Source organism: Seriola dumerili, unplaced genomic scaffold (genome assembly GCF_002260705.1).
Source record: "Seriola dumerili isolate Sdu_G_001 unplaced genomic scaffold, Sdu_1.0 BDQW01000091.1, whole genome shotgun sequence".
NCBI classification, from domain to species: domain Eukaryota; kingdom Metazoa; phylum Chordata; class Actinopteri; order Carangiformes; family Carangidae; genus Seriola; species Seriola dumerili.
In genome coordinates this window covers 6373263-6395480 of record NW_019174346.1, presented here as the reverse complement: position 1 = coordinate 6395480, position 22218 = coordinate 6373263, and the positions used below count along the sequence as shown (strand labels likewise).

Sequence of the window (22218 nt, the reverse complement as noted above, 5' to 3'; positions counted from 1 at the left end):
CTGAAGTACCAAATGCAACAACATGGAAGAAACATTTTGATATCCATGAGAAGACACAATTGTGGTTTTAAGTTCCTCACTGAGCCTCTCTTCTGATTGGCTGACTGTTTTCTGAGTGATCGAATAAAAACAGAGTAGACTTCAGGTAAACAGTCAGAGAAACCAAATCCTGTGAGGTTAGTTGGTGGGTCCAGGTGGGGCGTGCTTGGGGCATAGCTGAGGATAGGGACTGTTTTGTTGTGACATCACAAAGTTACAGAAGTCCTGACGGCTGGTTTTAAGGCTCAGTTTCTAAATACAGGCTGTGTGCATTTCTCTGTGGACTGAGCACTTTGACACCTTCACAGTATTAATATAGAACCTAGACCTGACATGGGCATCTCACTTTCTAAAATATGGGACCTTTAAAATATGCCTAGTGATTGTGGAGGCAGGATTTTCCCATCACCTCTTTTCCTCTTGAGCTTCCGCCGGCGCTGTTTGTTGACGAAGCAGGCAGCCATCGTGCTGAACAGGACAGCTGCTGCCAGGAAGCAGATGGTGGCCACAATGCCAGCCACCACAGGCCGAGCCAGTCCACGCTCCTCCACCATCTCTGGAGGAGGGAAGAAGTCTGTGATGTGAGGAGGAAAACAGTCAGCGACGTACAGGCGGAGACATGACAGTTTGCAGTTAGACCTACAGTATGTGGGCACAGAGGTGATCTACTAAGAGGGGGGTGATTAATGCAGCAAGAAGGAACATTATTCAAATATAGCAAACAATAAAGAAACAAATGTAAAACTCCAGTTTGCTCACTAGACTTCTGATATGGCACTTCTCAAGAGTAACGCTAATGTCAACACTCATTTTCTGGCTCTGTAATAGGAGGTGATATTTACTATGAGATTAAGGTGCAGATGTGAGGTGACTGCAAAAGAGCAGACTTTCCACTGCAAGAAAACACTGTGCTCTGACAAGGCGGCTTTTTAATGATGTGAGTTCACAAACTGAATCAGGATTTTCTGATGTTTTCTTTCCATTTGCTCCCAAACCAAAACAAGAAGCCCAATCCAATCGATGTCCCTGCAGATTTCGCCCTTTGGGCCTTTGAAAGCAAAATTCCTTCCATATCCAATAAGATTAAAATATGTCAGAGCTGACCTTTACTACTGCAAGTGTCTTTTGACATGAAATGGACATTTCCTCAGGGTTATGCCATGATGACACAGCAGAATGTTTTTTTTTTTTTTCAAAAGTATCTGCATTGGAAAAATAAAGCAAATAATGTTTTACTCCCAAGATAAACTCTGCTGAGATAATTGAAATTAAGCCACATCTCATATGTGCACTTGAACTATACTGAAAGGTTGCAAGTCTCCACATCATTACATCCGTCTCAGTTCACTGGACCACGATTGGCCTCCAAATTAATTTTGATGTCACAAAATCATCCTTGACTGTAGATGTTGAACTGAGACTAGAGGTGAGCTCAGAGACATTTCCTCCTTCAGCAGATATGTGTGAAAACATCATCCTGCGCAGTGAAGCTCAAACACTACAGTCAACACATTTTTGACTTTAAGGGAACTCACCATGATACAGTAGAAAACCAGCTGTGACCTCAACCCCATCCCTCCTGCCTGACACAACAACAGACACAGGGGGGCTTGTACATATGCCCCTTGGCTGCAGCAACACTGTATAATTACAGTTATCTGACCCATAATACAATGCTCTTATAATGACTGATACATATCTTCTATCTAAACATTATTTCAAATAACTGCGGAGGACAAGAGTAGATAGAATTGTTGCTCCTTCAGTGAAGCAAAATCCTCTACAGTCTGAAGGAGACATGAAGAGTCAGTTATAAAGCTGAAGCAGCAACATCCTCAGACGGGAAGAGATACTTGTGTCAGGCATAGTTAGAGATACCATTACAAGGCCATGCATAAAAAAAAACATCCATAGAAACTTGTTTGTGTTTGGTTGTTATAGTGCTACATCTAGGGAACCTGATACATGGTTCATGGAATACTTTAATGTGCCAGTTCTGCAGGACTTTGTAAAGAACATTCACAGATGAAGAGTGTTATCTCCTCGTAGTCTCTCCTTGTCAACTTGGGCCTGACTTTCACTTAGAATTCCAACCTATTATCTAGATCAATGGATCCCAACCTGTGGGCTGTGAAGGCATTGCAAGTGGGTCAACAGATCATTTGCAAAACAGTACAATTTTGGTGAAAAGATGCAATTATAAAAACATAAAACAAATAATGTTTGTAATGTGAATATTGTTTTAAAAATGAAATGATCTTTAAAAACATTCAAAATGGTGACAAATTCCTTTTATTGTTTTTTTTTCTTGTACTGAGGCCTGTCACTGGGATAAGACAATGACAGGAACTTTTATATTGTTGCCACCAGACCACTTTGTTTACTTGTTTGCTATCTCAGTCTGATTGCGCACTAAACATTCATGGCAAAATAGTGGAGTATCAGAATGGAAAGCTGGTTAGCAACAGTCATTGAAATAAGTCATCATTAAAATAAGAAGTGCTCTGAGAAGCCGCCATTTGGCCTCCATACTGTTGTGTTTTGTCCTTTGATGAACATTCATAACATAAGCCTGCACTGTTTGCAGAGCTGTCATAGACTCAGCTCCACTGCAGTTCAGATTACCAGAGTAAATGCAGCACTGTACCATATTCTAATGCTGCATTTCTTCCTGATGCTGTGAGTTCCAGCTTGTTACAGTCAGGGATGCATCACCGCCAGAATGAATGCGTCTGGAACAGTTGTGCATGAACAAGATCATCATTACAATAATGAAAACTGAAGCTAATCTACCCGCTCTGCTGTGCAGCTACTTAAACTCCTGCTACAGAGCAACTAACCCTCACATCTGTCCTCACTTATTAACACTGGAGCTGTTTTAGTGTCCTGTATGATGACGAACCACTCAGTGAGGACTGGGGGGTCCAATGTGTCAACAACAATGTGTCTAACTAGTTAGAGTGCTTTAATTGCAGGGGAGCATGATACAGCAAAATGCAAAGTATGTGACCTCAAGCGATACTGAAATATGAAATAACTTATCAACCAAAAACCACCTTTCTTTGAAAGGGCAGTGTATCCACATTATGTTTATAGCATGATATTCACTGATAAAATGCAGGGAGAAAACAGTGAAACTAATAGCAGTCAAAGGAGAAATGAGCAGGAGCCTTTGATCACCTCATTGCACAGCTCTCCAGCTTTACCAGTTGGGGGCAGCAGAGTGCCTCCAGATACCTGAAGGATCCTAAGCAAATCTTCTACCTACCAACAGCTGCTCTTACCAAACGATGTGTACTCAGTGACCTCTGCAAGGGGGGAGTAACGTCACATTTTGAGGGGTTTAATTTCAGATTCAAAACTGACTTTTAAGATTTGAGACCAAAAAAAGACTAGCTTTAATAAAGCACAGAGCAGTCCAATGCAATCTGTGGGAGACAGGCAGAAGGATGATGTCATACTTTTCAGGATGCTACAAAAGAGTGTGCATGTAAAGCAAGCTTAAATTTAATAGTGCTGAGTGAGCAAAATGTAAAGTTGGAGCTGCTGCGTGTGCAATACATCTACAGCCCCTCCACAGCTCAGAACTGTTCAGATAGCCTGAGGTTATATATGCAGGTTATAGCCAGAGGTTGTCAGGATGAATCTGAATTCATGGCAACAAGCAGGGTTTCAAGCAGAAGATCTGTCCTTTATTCTTTTAGCCTCACGCGTTTATACTCAAAGATGTATGTATGTGATGTAATGGCTTACCTGTGCTGGACACGCCTACTACATTGCTGGGCTCACTGATCATGTCATCCATGACAGCCATGACACGGAACTCATACCACGCCTCCTACGAGCAGTAGAAAAGACATGTAAAAACATCAGAAGGTAAAGGATCAGGATTTCGTGTCAGATTGGATCAGGCTGTAGGATTCTCCAAAGATCAGCCAACTGAACCTCCAAGGCTTTGGAAATAAATAGTAGTGATGTAGTTCAGTCTAACAGTCACCACTGAGTTTTTGAGTAAATGAAGAGATGGATCATTCCAACATGACAGGCACAATGGAGTCAGTTGGTATTATAAACTGAATCTGGTATTTTCTGATCAAAGGGCACATCACCTATTTTTCTCTCTCTCTCACATACACACACACACACACACACACACACACACACACACACACACACACACACACACACACACACACACAGATCAGTTTACTCATCATAAGCATTTTAAAATCTGAAACAATAACCCTGATTATGTCATAGTGATGTCATCAGGGTTTTCTTTGATTGTACAGAAATCCTGCATTACACACGAGGGGTGTAGAGTTTGAAAGATATGCATTTACCAGACAGGGAGTTCTTACAGAAGATGCTAAAAAATTGCATTATGGGAAATGTAGGATCCATTATTTTCAGAATATCTTAACCTCTGCTGCTTCAATTTCAAAAATTATTTTTCATTTTTTATCTGTACATTGTAAATCTCCATAATGCAGAGTTATGGAGGTGTAGTGAGGGTGTAGTGAGTACATCTAATTTTACACATCTGTGTGTGTGAAAAAGTTGTATACAGCCTTGTGTCCATGTCCCTGTGTCTCCAGAGGGAGCTGTGTGAAGTCTGATAACTGTGATGTCACTTGAATCAGCATCAGCTGCGTCTGAAGAGTACAAGTGAAAAATCTGGGGGTGTGGCGTTAGAAAGAAGTGAGCTCACCAGACCTCTGTAGCCCGCTCCTCATCTCTGCTTGAGGCTAGAGGCGCCAGGCTACTTTAGCAGCTATTAGCATAGCACATGTGCATCTCTGAACAGTCAACGTCCATGATTACAATGCACGTTGCACAAGGAAGAAGAATGTATAAAAAAGACGACATGAGTTTGATTCTTTTTTTTAAACAGTGCAACATTAGTCTGACAGTGTTAAAGAAGTGCAATGATAAATCAGTGGGGTACTCTTAAAGGAAAAAGGACAGTTTACTGATTTAAATTAAAATTGCTTTTCATTGAAGCAGCAGAAGGATATAAACTTTAATAAATGAAAGCAAATAAATTTCATGTGGCTTTTCAACTAATGTTAAAATCGTCAAGTGGTTCTGTGATGATGAGAACAATATGTAAAAGAGGGAAAAAGAAAGGGTCACGACAAGAATCTCAATAGAAAATGGATGAGCTGATTATGTGAATATCATAATGAAAGATTAATGTGGCTGAGATGGATAAATCACCTATGACTAAGTCATTATGAAAAGACACATTAAGCCTTACAGAATCTCTGTCTCATTGATGTGGTGCTGGTTGCGCAGGGTTAGAAACAGAGCAGCAGCTCCAGAAATGGTGGAGATTCAGACAGCATCTTGCTCAAGGACACCCTTCAGCTGGGTGCAACACCTGCTAAGCTGTACACCCATAAACCTTCTGATGCATATGCTGTGGGCTGAGCTCAGCTGTCTCCTACACCGTCACAAAAGACTGAGGATTGTGTGTGAATGTGGATGAAGTGTTTCATAGCAAACATCGCACCACTTTCACACAAACTCATATGGTGACAACTAAACAGAGGATCCCTCCTGGTGCAGTGAGAGACTTGCAGCAGAAAAGTTATACAAGCTAGGTGCTGTGTGTGTGTAAGTGTGTGTATGTGTGTGTGTGTGTGTGTGTGTGTGTGTGGTGAGAGAGCTGGAGAGAAGTGTGTGTGTGGGTGTTTGCTGTGCAATGGCAGGAGACATAAAAGCATCTGCATGGAGCTGAAAGTGGTGGTTAGATTAAAGAAAGAAGCTTAAACATGTCATGAGTGGAGAATTAGCCGACATGAGCAAGATGTGAGATGCTGAAACAGAAGCATTGTGTCAGAACTCATAAATCAGTAAAGATATGTTGATTTTCCCTTGCTGTAGTGAGAATGGTTGTATTCATAATTTATATTGAGACACTGTGTTGAATTTCATGTTTCAGCTGTGAGTTCGGTGCATGCAGGTGTTCTGCATGCTACATGTGAAATAAATACAGGAGTTTCATTGCTACGCAGTCAAACCCACAGAGATGGTTGGAAAGTGAGGTGAGTTGCGTGTGCTGTTACTATGACAACCAAGGTGGAAATGGCAACACAACATTATACATATGCTGAATCTGATCTGGGTAAATGTAGAGTATTAACAGCAAACATTTGGAAGGAAAATCACCTTTGCCTGCAGGGTGAACATAGCCTCATACTGACGAGTTAATTTCGAGTACATGTCAAACAAAGTTAGGTATTTTGATTCAGTTATTAGGCCACGGTCTTTCTGTGTGGACTTTGCATGGTTTCCTCCAGGTGCTCCACTTTCCTCCCACAGTCCACAGACATGCAGGTTAGGGTAACTGGTGCCTCTAAATTGTCTGCCCCCCCCCCCGAGAATATGCAGTATGGCTAATATGGATGGATGATTCAGTTGTTATGTTCATGTGCAACAAGTTAAAACAGTCAGACCTGTTAAGTATCATATCATATCATATCATATCATATCATATCATATCGTATCATATCATAACATGTTAATACCAGATTTACTGCCTTACGGTTTTTGCCAGCAGCACGAGCCTCATAAAGCTTTTCCAAATTCCCTTTGATTTTACATAAATCATTTCAAACACTTGTTGTTGAGTCCAAATGAAAGTTAACAGATCATTTAAGCTGCTGAGTTAGCTATTACAGCTAACTACATAGGGGTCTTCGTTTGAAATAGAATCATGGTATATATAAAAGGATAAATAATGCATGGTTGTTGTTAGGCAGACCGGGAGCTGGCTAACCAAACAGCAACTTCGATTAACCAGCAAATTGCCCTGAAAATATATCACTTCACATTTAACAGCTAATCTAGGGCTCTACTTTCTGTTTACTTTTGTTTAAAAAAAAAACTTAAAAAAAAAACTTTCAGAAAAACTTTTGAAAATATTTATTTCAAGGTTTATGGGGAAAGCCTAAGGAGGTGTGTGCTGCATGCCTTGCATATGCCGTGATGCTGGAGTTATGTTTTCGCAAATCTCTACAATGGAGGACAGCAAAGCCACAATGGACAAAACTATGAGAGTAAGACCTTAGTAAGACCTAGTTAGTGAGACTTAAGAGTCTTAAGAGGTGTATAACATCTTCTCTGCAAATTGAAAGGTGTGTTTAACCCACCGCTATGTCCCAGATGCGTCTGTAGCCTCTTTTGCCTGCAGCGGTCAGATGTAGGTCTTGTGTGATACTGTGTGTAAAGTCCACAGTCCCTGTCCTGTCTTTTACCTGGATGAGGTCTCGAGCAAGCAGCTCCGTCTCCCCAGCAGGAATGCTGTCGTCCAGGACCTCCCATCGTTCCCCTAGGCGGAACTCCATGACATAATGCTGGATAGGTGCTGTGTGATTGGCAGGTGGGATCCAGGTGAGCAGGACGCCCTGCTGCGTGCGATTGGCTGTGAGGCACCGTGGTGGGGTAAGCAGCACCAATGGTTCAGGGGTACTTATAGGAAATACTGAAAGAGCACATCAGGGTTGAGAGGATGTGTGAGTTACATATTCAGTGAGTAGTTCCACCAGTGCGAAAGAAGTCAATCACTTCACACTTTGACATGTACAAGTATCTTGAACTGTGACTAGATGTGATTAAGCTTTTATACCAAATGCATCTCTAACATTCATAAGATTCACACATCATCAACATTTCATCTTGCTAGCTCATATCCCAGCTATGACTATCCTGACAGTCCACTTCTGGCTCACATGCTGCTATCCAATCTGCTCATCATCCTCCTCGGATATGATAAAGTTTATTCCCACTTTTATAATTGAACTCACTCTGGATTCTCTGAACACATATTAGCAACATTTTTTTTTCTCTCCAAAAGTAAGATTAAGTCCTAAAAGTTGTGTCAGGATTTCTGACGTGCAAATAAATGATGGAAGACTTTATCAAGAGGGTTTTCACAGGAGAAGAAGACAACAAGCTGCCCCTGGGCTGAATGCGTTGTCTTCTCTGCTTCTGCTCCTTGGCTGACACAGAAGGTGATGCAGCGTGAATAGTTATCCCAATTTTCAGCATGTCACTTATCTTTAAGTAACAATCTGTGACAGCTTCATTTACACTTAATAAATGTCCCTTTCCCTCACTGCTGTGAGGGATGATACAATGCATAATGATTCAAACAAGTGAATGAACCAACCAGTTAAAGCTTTTACAAGATAGCTCTTACAATGCAATTTTAGATAATCACCAATAAAGGTCTTTGGCCTCTTAGACTCATCTGAGATACTGTGAAAAAAGGGGCTGACGAATTAATTCTTTTAACAATTAATTCTTTTTGAACTACTGAACTGACCATTGGTTTCATGGCCTATAATGACAACAGTCACAAGTAAATTCTGTATGTTGGCAAAACAACACAAAACAAATCTTGGCTGTTGTTTGGTTAATGTTGTTTCTCTGCACTCTGCTGTCTGCATACTTTGGTCAAAGATGGTTTTGTAGAAGAAAAAACACCACTCTGTACCAGAGTTTATTTGAACATTAATGATCTAGAGGACTGCCTCATGTCAATTTCAGACAGGTCGTTCAGCAGTTGTGTAAATGGCCAACAGTGTAGCTGTTATCAATAAACAAAACATTTTTTTAATATCATGATCATATCAAGTATACTGCTAATGTAATATCATAATAAATGTGAACTAGACTGGTCAGTTTTTCCGTGGGACACTGGGCAAGTTTACATAGAATTTATCTTTTTTTCTCTTTCTGCCTGGTTTTAACAAAAAGAACCATTATTCTCTCTGATTTTATCACTGTAGAGTGATAATGTTTGGTACAGCCATCTCTTATTCAAAGTAGAATCCAGGTCTGCAGCTTTAAATATAATATAAAACGCAATATTGGTCAGAAAAATCATAATTAAAGATTTTCTATAACTACTTTAGCGTGGCAATTTAAGATTTTTATTATTTTTAGAGGTGAAGCATCTTATTAAAATCAGAAAATGTTCACTAATCCATTCAGTCATTACTCAATGACTGTCCCTCAGTGGCTAATAGGAGGGTTAACAACATCTAGGACTGTTCCCTGAACCAGAATCAGTGACCGCCTCCTCTCTGGAATAAATGTTTTACATTTTTGTTTCTGCTACCTGTGATATTTTTTGACTGAACACCTGCAGACATGTAGGTAAAATGTGAAAATGAAGGTTATAAAACATCTGCATGATCCTCTGCAGCTGAATTTTTTAGCAACTCTCACACACAGGGTGTTGTGTGGATATTCCAGAACTGAGAGCATGAACCGTTAACGTGTCAGACCTCATTTACAGCACAGAAACTGCAGCACTAATTTCATCTGGAACATTAGGTTCATCAAAAGAAGTGGAAAGTATTATTCAAATTTTATTATAAAACATATCATGATATTATAAAAATGTCATAATGCAAATTACAGCAAAGAGGATGTAACCCATCTTTCTAAAACTGAACATGATAATCAATGAAACTTTAATTTACCACAAAAAAAAATACTTTAATGTGAAAAAGATAGATGCGATAGTGCACTCACCTAATGTGTTCACAGTGACAACCTCGCTGAAGGGGCCAGTGCCGAGCTTGTTTTGGGCCAGGACGCTGAACTGGTATGTTGTCTCCGGCTCCAAACCAGGCACCAGCATCCAGTCATGGCCTCCAGGCACAGGTATGGAAACCCAGTCATGTGGACCTAGATGCTCCCTCTTTAGCCTGTGCAGGAGTCAGGAAGAGAGGTGAGAGAACAGACAGGAAAGATTTAGATACATAAATTAGGATGTAGAGAGGAAGAAAATAGGAGCGCCATGTTGCTTTTTTTTGTTTTAGATTCAGATAAAAACTGACTTCATGTTGATGAAATATAAAATAAAATTAAAAAAAGTTCCTTTCTCAGAATCATTGTCATCATTGCAATATGCAATGTGATTTCTGCAACAACTCTGGTTCCGTCACTGATCTGACATTATGAAACAAACACTTTCTCCATGGATTTTGACCGTTCACATCATTCACAACACCACTGTCACTTGATGGTAATAAGCCCATGCTGCGCTCAGCTTTGCAGTTTGCTGTTTGCCCATGCCATCCACACATTCAGCATTGACTGCACCTGACCACCAGATAAAGCAGAAAACTATACTCATGCAGCAGCTGCAACAACTGTACTGTGAATGCATTTGGTTTTACTGTAATGTAGTAGTTTCTTTATGCTTAGATATAACTTACTGTATGTTGCAGGGAATTTGTCATGCAACACACCACCAATTTCATATTGTCATTTTAAAGTAATGTGAATTGAGACATTAGAAATATTTGCACAGCTGCACCATGCCACAAAATTAAATAGGTGAGGCTTCTACAGTTTTTAAGCAACAGTACATTACTTGGTATCTGCTTATACAGTCTTATGCACTGTCTAAATATATCATGTTCTTTCCTCCATAATACAGCTGCACAGTGCACACTCAGCCTTATGTAGGCCTCCATTGAAATTAGTCGTACTAATACAGTTTAAACATGTTTTACAATGTGTCCCAATTGACTTTAAAAAGTCCTGTAAAATCTCTGGTATGCATACAGTAATATTTTTTAGTGTTTCATTTAATAATATCCAACTGGGTCAATCTGTTTCTGTTGTGGTAGCAAGGTTTGGACAGTGTTTGGAAACCCACTCTTCATCCCTACCAAGAAAAAAAATTCTTAAGTTGAAATCCTCTTTTAAATAACAGCAGAACTGTCATGGCTCACCTGACAAATGACACTGAGATGGATGCAACCCAAAGCTGCTCTGCGAACATCACTCACTGATGTTTGCCGTCAGTATGAATATCATTAATTACAACTGCAGCCTGCTTTTTTATTTTTTTTTTATTCGTTCCGCTCTGCGCTTCCTTCGCTGGTTTAATAAAGCATGATGGGTTACAATAACCAGAGTCGGGCTTATTATGCTGCACACTGATCCTCTGGATTAGTTCATGACGTCTCGGTATATAAATATTAAATTCATTATGATAGAAGTAATTAAGGCAGAAGTGGTCTCTATTTGTGCCATAAAACAATACACACATGTAAGACACTCCCTCACACACAACATGAAATGTAACACAGAGCCCAGCATGAAAGTTTCTTGTTAACTGTCCCATTTTTTTTCCAGTGATTATACAAAACTGATGTGTAATGACTGTAAAATTGCTTTAAAAAATATTCAAAACTGTGTGTGAAGTGATCTAACCTTACCTAATACGCCACTTCATACTGTATTGAATTTGCATATGAACAGCAGAATTGAACTGTGATGAAACTCAACTGTACTCTTCATTGTTTTCTTCTAGCAGGAACCAGTTGAGCAGACAAGTTGAGCTGACAAATCACTGTTAAATATGTTCTATCTGATTGAGTATTAACTACACAGATAGAGACGAGGAAGATGATCTATAATCAGCTGAACAAAAGCATTTGTACAGTGTGAAAAACACATTGGTGGCAGCAAATTAGATCCACCAAACTCTTCCCTTTTTTGTGCGTGATTAAATTTATACTGAGCCATTCATGGCTAAAATCTGAAGTCGTCAAATAAATAAAACTTTTCACCCCAGGACATTTCCCCCAGTCAAGCAGCGGCAAAGCAGCAGCAGCGACAGCAGCAGGACAGAGAGCTTTGGGTCATGTTCAGTGTAGTTGCAACAGAGTTTTTTCCTCCAGAAATCCCAAGATTAGAGATGAAAACTCACTCACACTGGGCCGCCATGTATTTCCATCTCTACGCTTTCACAACTGTTCTGAACACAACCCTAGAAAAGACATTTTTAAGAAACAACACAGGAAGTATTGGAAGAAGAAAAAGCAGGAAGCAAAGCATGCTGGGATGACTCACACATGGCCATACCAGACTGAGAATGTCTGTTGGAAGCCGCCATCATAGCCTGCCTCCCAGGACACATTAGCCCAGGTGGAGGATGCCACCACGTGGACGCTGGTGGGGGCGTGGGGGCTTGTGCCTGCAGGGAGGGAAAGCAGTGAGAGATGTGAGAGATGGTGTTGTTAAAAGGGCACATTAGTTACTGAGTGGCCCTGCTGTGGTACAGTACATTAATTTTACTTGTCAAAGAAATTTATTGTGAGCTGGACCCAATCATGTATTTTTCAGCGGCCAGCAACCCAATGCAACGTTTAAATGTAAAAAAAAAGAAAATAGGAAGGAAATAGACAGTATTTGCATGATGTAATCTTAAAAAAATGTAGTCCAAAATTCATGTATTTAGCCTTTTACCTGCCAAATATAAATAAGCCCAGCCCAACCAAAATGCTTTATATGCATTTTTATAGAAAACAAAGCATACTAATTTCCAGTTCCATTGTTTGGGGACTGTACATGAGCCAAAGCAACAGGGAACCAATTAGAAGCCAGTTCAATACAGTCATTGTACTGCTCTGATTTAAGTGGCTCACATCCAGAGAGGAAGTACAGTGGTCAGTACGGACAAAGACTGACGACAGGGCAGATGACTGCGTTTATCAGAAGCATTCCAATATTTTAAATATTCAACATTTCATAACTAATCCATGCTAAATGATTTTCCCTACACTACAGCCTCTACTGTGTTGTTATTGTGTTTGAGTTGCAGGATGCCCGAGTTGTCTACCAACACTCTTGTTCCTTTGGGAAACGCTACTTTCGGTCCAAAAGTATCTGCAGGAAGTCAGAAGGAAATAGCATGTAGCATTCCCTAAAACCACAACTTGTCCTTTCAACATTATGGTTCAACATATAGGTTGAACAAACCTATTTACATTATGTTACATCCCAAAATGTTGGATTGTTCTTTTAAAAATAAAATGATAACCTTCTGTCTCCAGATGGTGAAACACTTTGCATGAATGTGAAGTAGGAAGGTGAACTCAACCATGAGTGTGATAAGTACAGAGTGAGGCCACTCTAAAAAACATGAAGTGTTCCCCTTTTGGCAAAGAGCATAAAGCATGTATCATTTTTGTTTTTGACCACCGGAGCTCCAGGATCCATGAGATAGGTGTCTAATGATATGTTATGGTCACATGGCTCAAGTGCTGTTACAGAAAAAGTGGCATTACTCTACCCCAAACACTCACAGCTTTCTTTCTAGAGTGCTTCTCCAAACAAGGGAGAGGGTTAAGAAAGAGAAGTTAGACTATTTTCTCTGTAGTCCTACATCCTCATTCAGAGTGCCCTTGACTGGGTTCTCAGTAGAAGTAGTGGGCTCAAGGAGTTGTAGTAGGACAAGGTGTGAGTCTTACAGGCTCGCCTCTACATGTCTCCATAATTTGCTTCAGAAGAGGGTCAGCATGAGACTCATTCAAAGGTAACTCATTTGTTTCATGTTTGCCCTGATTCCAAACCAGCGTCTGACCCTCCTCATCTCCCTGTGTCCTGACGACAAAGTGAGTCTTGTGTTTCACAGAGGACCTACCTGAGCGTTTAGGAGCTCCCTGTGAACAACACCTGTCATTCTCACACACCAAACTTTACTCATTATCAATTATTTGACTTTGTGTTATGTTAGAATGTACTTGTTTGCCGAAAGTATACAGTATGTGCATAATGTTATTACCACTCCTGTTAACTCCTGTTTTTTTTGTACCTTTTCCCAAACTAAAAGCACAAAAGTAAAAGTATAAGGAATGGAAAAAGCAGTGCGTTTAACTACTCTAACGTAAGCTGCTCATGTTTGACTAAGTAGTTAAGTGCCTACAATGAAAAACCAGTATTACTTGTACCATGACTAGTGAGCATTTCATACCACGTCAATTTGTAGGGTTCAAGTCACATAAAAAACCCTTTCATGATAGCACAGCCTAGATTGCATTTTCAAAAAGCTAACATTAGCTTAATTAGCAAGGTAGCCACAGCTGATGAAATCTGACTGTACGAGCTGTAATTTCAGCATGCAAATTGAACGTTAGAACAGTGAGAAATAAGAAAGCTGCTTTTTTCGACCTATGTCTGAAATCAAGGAGCCATATTGTTTAAAATGACCCTGTTATGTGCTGTGAGAGACTGGAGGGCTGGAAAGGCATAGCAAAATCAACTGAGGGGGGATGGGACTTAGCTAATGGCAGATTAGAGCACTTGCTAAATAAAGAGAATCTGATGGAATGTACACCATGTACTTGCTTCTATATGTATGTGTGTGCGTTCATGTACATGTTTTTTTACCTATGACTTGGACGTGCGTGCTGGCAGTGATGCTCGTGGCAACGTTGGTGGCAACACACTCCCACTCCCCGTGGTCCTCCTTAGTGAGTGACTTGAACTGTAAGCTGCCTCGGGGCAGAACATTGTGCTTACTTTTACTGGGCTTTCCGACCTGCAGTCAACCCAGGCATGGAAAGATAGAGTCAGCCAAAGACAGAGATACAGAGGAAGGTACACAATGCTGGCAACATGCAATTAAAAACTGACAACTATGAAGAAAGGCCAAACATACAAACAGTTTACCAGCCACTAAAAACTAACCAGTCTTCAGTCTCAAATCTACTGCAATAATACTGCTTTCAATATCTAACTTAAGTATTTCATTATACAGAATGATGAGTTCTGAATTTCGTAAGTGGGAGACTAAAACAATAGCTCATCACACAATAGTCAATGAGCAAGATTAAACATGCCTCATAATTAAGCAAACAATTGAAAGAATCTAATATGTTTCCTTGATTGTGTATTTTATAGACATCATTAAAATGTGATTACAATGACAAACAGAAGTTTGAGTAATTAAAATCTGAGAAAACAATGGAAAACACAGGAACGCAACATGAAGCACTGATTATGACATGGAACATTTGGTGAACAAATTATATACAACGGAGCGGGAGTGTAGAGCGTTGAGGGGATCTAACCTTCCTCCATGTGATGTTGGGAAAGGGGTCTCCCTCAGCCTCACAGGGGATGACCAGTTCTCTTCCAGCCTCCTGTCTGTACTCCCCTCCAGGAACCACTGAGAATTTGGGAGGGTCCTGCCCAGAGTGAAACAGAACAAAATGGAGTTAAAGCAAAAACTAATGAGCTTCATGAGTAACCTTGCACTTTCTCCTGGATGCACATACCTTTAGCACCAGGGGAGCGGGAGGGGACCATCCCATGGAACCCAGGGCATTGTAAGGCATGCAGGTATAGGTGCCGAGGGAGTCCTCTGTCACCTCTGCCACACGGATGCTCCCATCGTCCATTTGGCTCCAACCAGGGTACTGTGGATGGAGGTACAGGTACAATGTGTAAGGAAGTATAATGTTTTGTTACAGGCCAACAATAATCTATTACTCCTGTCAATAAAAAAAAGTCCTGGAGTTTTCACTCAATAAGAGAGAGGAAAACATAGGAAATGAAGGGAAGAAGACATGCTCCACTTGTTCCCAGTCTAAGGTGAGGTAAAGTGAGAGGAACCAAAGCTGCAGCACTGCACTGGCTCACCTTATCTATCCGCAGAGGGAGGCCATCTTTCTTCCACTTAACCAGAGTTACAGGGGGGTTGGCATCGACAGGACAGCGGATGAAGCCAGGCAGACCAATGGCCACGTAGATGACAGATGGCATGTTTACCACACGGGCAGGATCTGGTGAAAAACACAGAGATAGAAAACCGAGTGGTAAAACATGTCTTTGCAGTCTGGTGCCTGGTGATTATAATAGCTGTGTAGAGAAGATTGGGAAATTACATAGTTTATGGGAAGTAGGCTCATAATAAAACAAATAAATGAATTTATGTGGAGCACAGCTGGTCTCAGAGCAGCATTTGTGTATTTGTGTGTTTGTAGGGACACAATCAAACCCCCAGCACATCCGCTTTATTCGCTGACTGAAATTAAATGAGCAGCATGGTGTACATGACGACACATAGTAAACCAAACAAGATTTTAACATGATCAAATCTCACTACAACCTGCTCTCATGCATGTGTGCTACACTGACTCCAGTCGGCTCATGTCAAAAAGAATGGTATAATAAGAGAGAGAGGAATTCAAAGAATGCAGTGTTTTATGCATAAATTATCTTAACTTTGTTTATATGTAACCTTGATGCTTAAATAAATCAAACAATGTAGACAACTCCAGCAGGGAGCTATTCAAACCTAAAGCCATGTTAGCGCCTCTGTGAGACTGTACTTACAGGCACAGTGCTGCTTTGAGCCAGCGCCAGCATGCTAACATGCTCACAATGACAACGCTAACATTTGCTAACTAGCACCAACTACAAAGTACAGCTGAATGTCGTTTGTTTGACAGGTATCTGATCATAATTTCAAATTTCAACCGGATGATGATGCTGGAGGAAAATATAGAGGATCACCAACATTATTAGAATTTATCCTGAAGAGGACATGAACATCTGTACCAAACTTCATCACAACACATGCAGCAAGTGTGGACAGTCTGGACTAAAGTGACCAACTGTCATCCATAGTGCTAAATGGCAAAAAAAAAGTGACTAAATATAAGATTCTTTAAGTATATGATAAGGCGTATGGATAATGTGGAAAATATATAACTAAATTGTTTCTTCAACTTAAATGTTATTTTCAAAATTTCAGCTCACATCCTAGAATATTCTGACCATGTGCCTCTTGTAGCATTGTATGTAGCATTTAATGCTAATACTAATGCTGTGAAATACATTTATTCACTTGCAGAGAGTTAAATGAGCAAATTTATTGATTTGAGCTGATTTGATTTTAACATGTCTGTCAAATATGGATCGTTTTTGTACAGATTAAAGATATAACATGTAAATTAGCTTTACCAGGTACTGTTGGGTTTTTGTTACCTTTGGAAACAACCAGCGTGTAACCACCTATTTCCTGTCTTTATGCGAAGCTAAGATAACCAGCTTGAAGCGCAACTGGTTGTTTGTCTCTATATGTCAGCCCTGTGACAGTCTGGCAACCTGTCCAGGGTTTACCCTGCCTCTCGCCTAATGTCAGCTGAGATTGACTTCACCCCCTCCCCTGTGACCCTCAAAGGATAAGCAGTATAGCTTAAGGTTGGATGGATGGAGCTACTGTCATATTTAGTTATAGACAGTCTAAAAAATCACATTACATTACATCACACCAGACCATCCTCACCTCAATCAGTCTTATCAGATCAGCTCTGATTTGTTTGAGTTTTATTAGTATATTTGCTCCACATCACTCCCTCTCCTTTCACATTTTTCCATCTGTACATTAAGTCTTAAATAATTGGAATTCAATATGGTCGAGCTACACCCTTAGGGCAAACACAGGCACACCAGAAAAAGTCCATCCATCGGATCGAGGAAAGAGGAGGAAAAGGAGGAGAAGCTAAAACTTCTCCTTCTTAAATTTTGAATTCTGAGGAGCGTGGTGCCTAAATGAGGTCAAGGAGGAGAGCTTCAAAGCAGGCACTGAGTGATAAGGAAGAGAAATGGTCTGAGTGAGAGGAGGAGGAGGAGGAGGAAAAGGAGGAGGGGTGGGTGCTATCAGCAGAGCGATAGAGGAAGGACGAGCGAGGCAGAGAACGAGCGTGGGAAAGAGGACAGGTGAGAGAGAGAGAGAGATGTGACTGGATGACGTAAGGTAAAGAGGAGCTGGTGGAGGAGAGAGGAAGATGAGGCGGTGTGACTGTGAATGTTACAAAGGAGAGATGAGAGAGTGAGCGAGTGACTGTATGACATGGTGAGATGGAGGGATTGAAGCACAGAGAGAGAACAACAACAACTGTGAACTACAACTGCTGTCCTTACCACCGGCCTGGCAGCGCTCAGCCACAAAGAGCCCAGAGGAACGCTGCCACCAGCACCACAGACAAGAGTATCAGCCAAGTTTCTAAATATAGCCCTCAGACAGCGCTATCGCTCACGACACGCTGTTTCACACTGCAAGATGCTTTAGGGAAGTTATTCACTGGCAAGCACTTTAGGGAAAAGACATAGGGAGGACAGAGAGGAAAAGAGAGTGTGGGAGAGAGATTTAAGCAGGACAAGGCAGAAGCGTGAAAAAAGGGCATGAAATAAATGGAGGAGAGCAGATGTCGAGGACTGAGAGAGAGGGATAAAGGGAGGAAGAGGGAACAAAAGGAGAAGATGAGGAAGAATAGGACAGAAAGACAGAGAGAGCGCTCTGCAGTCTGACAGAGAAAAGTCGCCGGTCTTACAGCAATGATGTAATCCTCTCCCGCTGACTTCTCCCTCCCTCTCACAACTGGTGTTGCCTGCCTCTGTTCGTCACACACACTCACACACATACACGCACACACCACACAATCTAATGTACAGCCATCGAAGGAGGCAGGAGAGCGAGGGAATGTAAAATGTCTGTTGCCTTGACTACTGTCAGTGGCCGGGCACCGGTCGACGAGGCTAGAATCTCAAAGCTGGACCTGCTCCTGCAGGTCTGCTCCAAATAACGGCCAGATGCTTCTCTGAGGTGACAAATTCACCAAGCCTCATGTTTCTACAGCTGGGAGAGACTGATGGAGCGAGCAAGTGTTTTATAGGAGGAGAAAATAAAGAGGGAGAGACCCATGATGAAGACAAAGGCAGGGAAAGTCAGAGATGTGTTGGTGTGCATATGAATACATATGTGAATGATTACATAGGAGAGATGAAGACAGGGAGGGAGGGAGACAGGAAGAGTCTGAAAGCTAACATATGAAAAAGAGAGTGTATTGGTGTTTGGGGAGGATTTAGGTGTTTGGCTGAGGACTGGGTCAGCGTTGAGACTGGTAGAGAGTCCAGATCCCAATTATGGTTAAGTCTTTGGTTAGAACTGGGGCCCCATCTTAACAGATAAAAGTAGAGATAAAGATTGGTCCTCTCAGACATCACACTGTTGAGTTACTACTCCATTAAAACTGGTGTCATGTTTGATTTCCTTTGATCTAGAGAACGAATACACTAATACACCCTGGTAAGAAGCATTGAATGCTACAGGATGAGTTTATTTTGAGTGAAAATGACCTCACCATTCTCCAATTTTTTTGTGAGCAAATAGATGATACTACTTTTTGTTTTAAAGCCCCTGGAAACTTAAAATCAAAGTTAAAGTTTAGGAAAAAAATCCTGTGATAACATTCTAATTGCCCCTCCCACCTCAAGTAGTGCAACTTAAGTAGAGAATTTTGTGTTCATATCAATCCACATTGTTCATAGTGAGAGGCTGATTGAGAAAATAGGTTAATAGCACTGTAAACGAAGGTTGGCTGAGCTGTTTGCTTTCAAAAGGTATTAATTACACACAACAACCTTTGATTTTCTCAATTGGTACAACTGACATACAATTTCTTGACATGTTCATTAAAAGGTGAACACACAGGAGGTGTTGATAGCTTTTATTCACCACACACACACACACACACACACACACACACACACACAGGAAACCTATTTAACAGCATCTTTCTCTACATTCTCTGCCCAGTTTCTTTCCTGTTAAACCCACAGCATGATCAGCCCTCAGGTTAAGGTATAAATGATGACAGCGCTGAGGTGGCCTTAGTAAAATATGGAATAAAGAGATAAATTCAAAATGTACCAGAATAGTATTTAAAGATTAGCACTGATAACAAATAAAAAGTGAAGTCGAAGTGCAAAAAAAAAGAGAAAAAAGCCAGGGCACTCACATTGCACTGTTAGGTAGGCAGAGGCAGTCGGTGGTCGGCCCAGGCTGTTGCTAGGAGCACACGTGTATTTCCCAGCATCCTCTGGCTTGACTTGGGCAATGATGAGGGAACCGTCGATGAGAATACTGACTCTGCGCTTTAGGTCACTGTGAAGATGAAGACATGGAAAACGTCAGTGTGAGGCTCCGTAAACCAGGTGTGTTTGATCTGATGTTGTGTCACTCGGAGGATCTAATTGTATTTCAAAATAAGATTCAAACAGTGTGCGAAACACTTCATAGAAGCGATCTTCCAGACTGAAGCTTCAATTTTTTGTGTCTTTCTTAGCATAAAAATATTTCAACACTTTTTTTCAATCTACTGGAGAATATTTATGACAGATGCACATGTATACTGCCACTGCTACATGATGCAACGCTACTCTGTAGATGACGACAACATGTTTGGCCAGTGCCACAATTTCATGCTCTTTTTCGCTCATATCCCAGTGGATATGTAGCTCTGACTTTTATATGAATGATGCTCAGTTTGATTTATGATTCAGAGTAGAGCAGTTGGTTTCAGAGTCTGTGGGCTTGAAAGGCAGCTGAAAATCACAGTATTCCCCTGCTTATTAGTTACTGCTATATAGCACAAAATCATTAGTATATGCCAGAGTGTGGGTGATAGACTTATTGATAGTGCTGGTGACTTTACCAATTGCAGAGATTTCACACTTTTAAAGACTATGTGACCCATCTGGCTCGTAGGGGCTCTGTGTTGACACAATGGTAGAAGAGGATCACAGAGATCCTGGTTCATGTTTGACTTAGCGTCACAGTGCCTGCAGATTTTTCAGCAGCACATTCATCCTACAAAAAGGTGCACTACTATTGTGAGATCTCGGGTGTGAAGGCCTCTGGAGAACTGAAGTCACCATCAAGTGTCTGGAACTAGCTTCAAGTGCAACATTTAAATACCTATTTAAACAGGGTTATAGACTGTCACTGTGAATTTACTTCCTGGCAGCCATTTTTACTGTTTGTGACTATTGATATCAAGTACACTCACTAAAGCATTGTAATAAAGTATTTTTTTTAGGTACTTTTGCTTTACTCGAGTATTCCCACTTGCATGCTACAGTGCTTTACACTGCAGAATTTTTACTCCACTACAGTACATTCATTTGACAGCCGGAGATACTGGACAGGCTACTTTGCAGATCGTGATTCCTCAGAAAAACATATGACGAATTTAAAACATACAACACTATACACTGCTGAACATTAAACCAGTGGTTCTTTGTTGCCAAAGCATTTCACTTTTTCTGATTTTGGAGTACTCCTGGTACTCCTTGTAACAAGTAAAATGACTTGTATGTGTAAAATCTGTGGATTGCCCCTTTTAAAATGCAAGACAACAGTATTAAACCAAAGAGCTTACTGCATGTTAATCACAGATCTAAGTCTCCTGATTTGCAGGAGACAGGATGGTGTTTCCATCCTGTTTCTACTTCAGACGGATGTTTTTATTTGGAGCTGGAACGAGTTTTGAGCCCTGAGATCTGGGACTGCTGACTGGTGACTGGCCCCCTACAGTAGTCAAGGCAACAGATATTTTGCATTCCCTCACTTTGCTCCCTCCACTGGTAATTAAAGACCAGACTGAGTGCAATGAAAAATGACTTCATCCGTGACAAAGACAATACATTTGGTAACCACTGTTGCTGTGCTGTTGTGGATATTTGCTGCAAAGCAGTGTCTCTGCTGACTGAATGTACTGTAGAATATGATGGCCTAATGTCAAAAAAAAATTTTAACATTCGCAAAGTTGATCATCATTGCTGCTTCTTTCGTGAAACAGATTTGAAAAGAATCTGCTGTTAAAGAGACAGAAACCTGACATGTCAGAGAGCTGTTAATGCTGCTCTGACTGAAACATAAGGAGAAAACAGATGTCGCATTTAAGGGATTTGTTGGCAAGGGCAACTTTTTATCTAACTGTTACTAAAGCCTTTAGTCCTCGGACACTACAGTCATTAAAAAAATAAAATTGCCCCTAAAGTTAAATTTAAGACTTTCTAGGACCTGTTTAATACCACAGGCATGAAATTTAACACATTTTTCATGGTCAAACTGATCAAAACTAGAAGGGACAATAAGGCCTACAATTATTTATTATGTAAATTAATTTACTCACATTTATATAATATTTTCTGCATGTTCTGACAGTGCATAGTAATAAGTCCTAGTAATATGTAACAATTAATCAATTAAAGTGACCTGAATTAGGATAGGCAGAGAGAGTATGTTCCTATTGGCTGTTCTACAAATGCAGGTGTGTGTGCACGGAGAAGTCGCTGCACTTTTCCTGGACAGGTAACAGACTGCTACCTTCTTTTTCCTGTAATATCTAACTATGCTGTAGTGGTTGGCAGTGTAGGTAGATTCACCATGAAAGCAGGTGATGAGTGGCTATGTTGAATGTTGCTAACAGTTTAGCCTTCTGCTAACTATAGGCAAAGGCTGCAGTTTTGTTGCTAGTGTTGCATGCATTTATGAAATGCACGCATGTG

The 22218-nt window shown here is 40.7% G+C and overlaps 1 protein-coding gene across 1 annotated transcript in view; it reads right to left on the bottom strand.

The window, feature by feature from the left end:
• Positions 1–22218, bottom strand: part of LOC111222317 (protein turtle homolog B-like) — a 122590-nt gene that overhangs the window by 19015 nt on the left and 81357 nt on the right. The window contains exons 7-16 of the mRNA XM_022746008.1: positions 19665–19810; positions 15499–15641; positions 15135–15275; positions 14928–15044; positions 14245–14395; positions 11938–12049; positions 9589–9764; positions 7302–7528; positions 3793–3877; positions 449–613 (exon numbers count right to left, since the gene is read on the bottom strand). Coding sequence (XP_022601729.1) covers positions 449–613; positions 3793–3877; positions 7302–7528; positions 9589–9764; positions 11938–12049; positions 14245–14395; positions 14928–15044; positions 15135–15275; positions 15499–15641; positions 19665–19810 — 1463 coding nt within the window. The remainder of the gene's footprint in view (positions 1–448; positions 614–3792; positions 3878–7301; positions 7529–9588; positions 9765–11937; positions 12050–14244; positions 14396–14927; positions 15045–15134; positions 15276–15498; positions 15642–19664; positions 19811–22218) is intronic.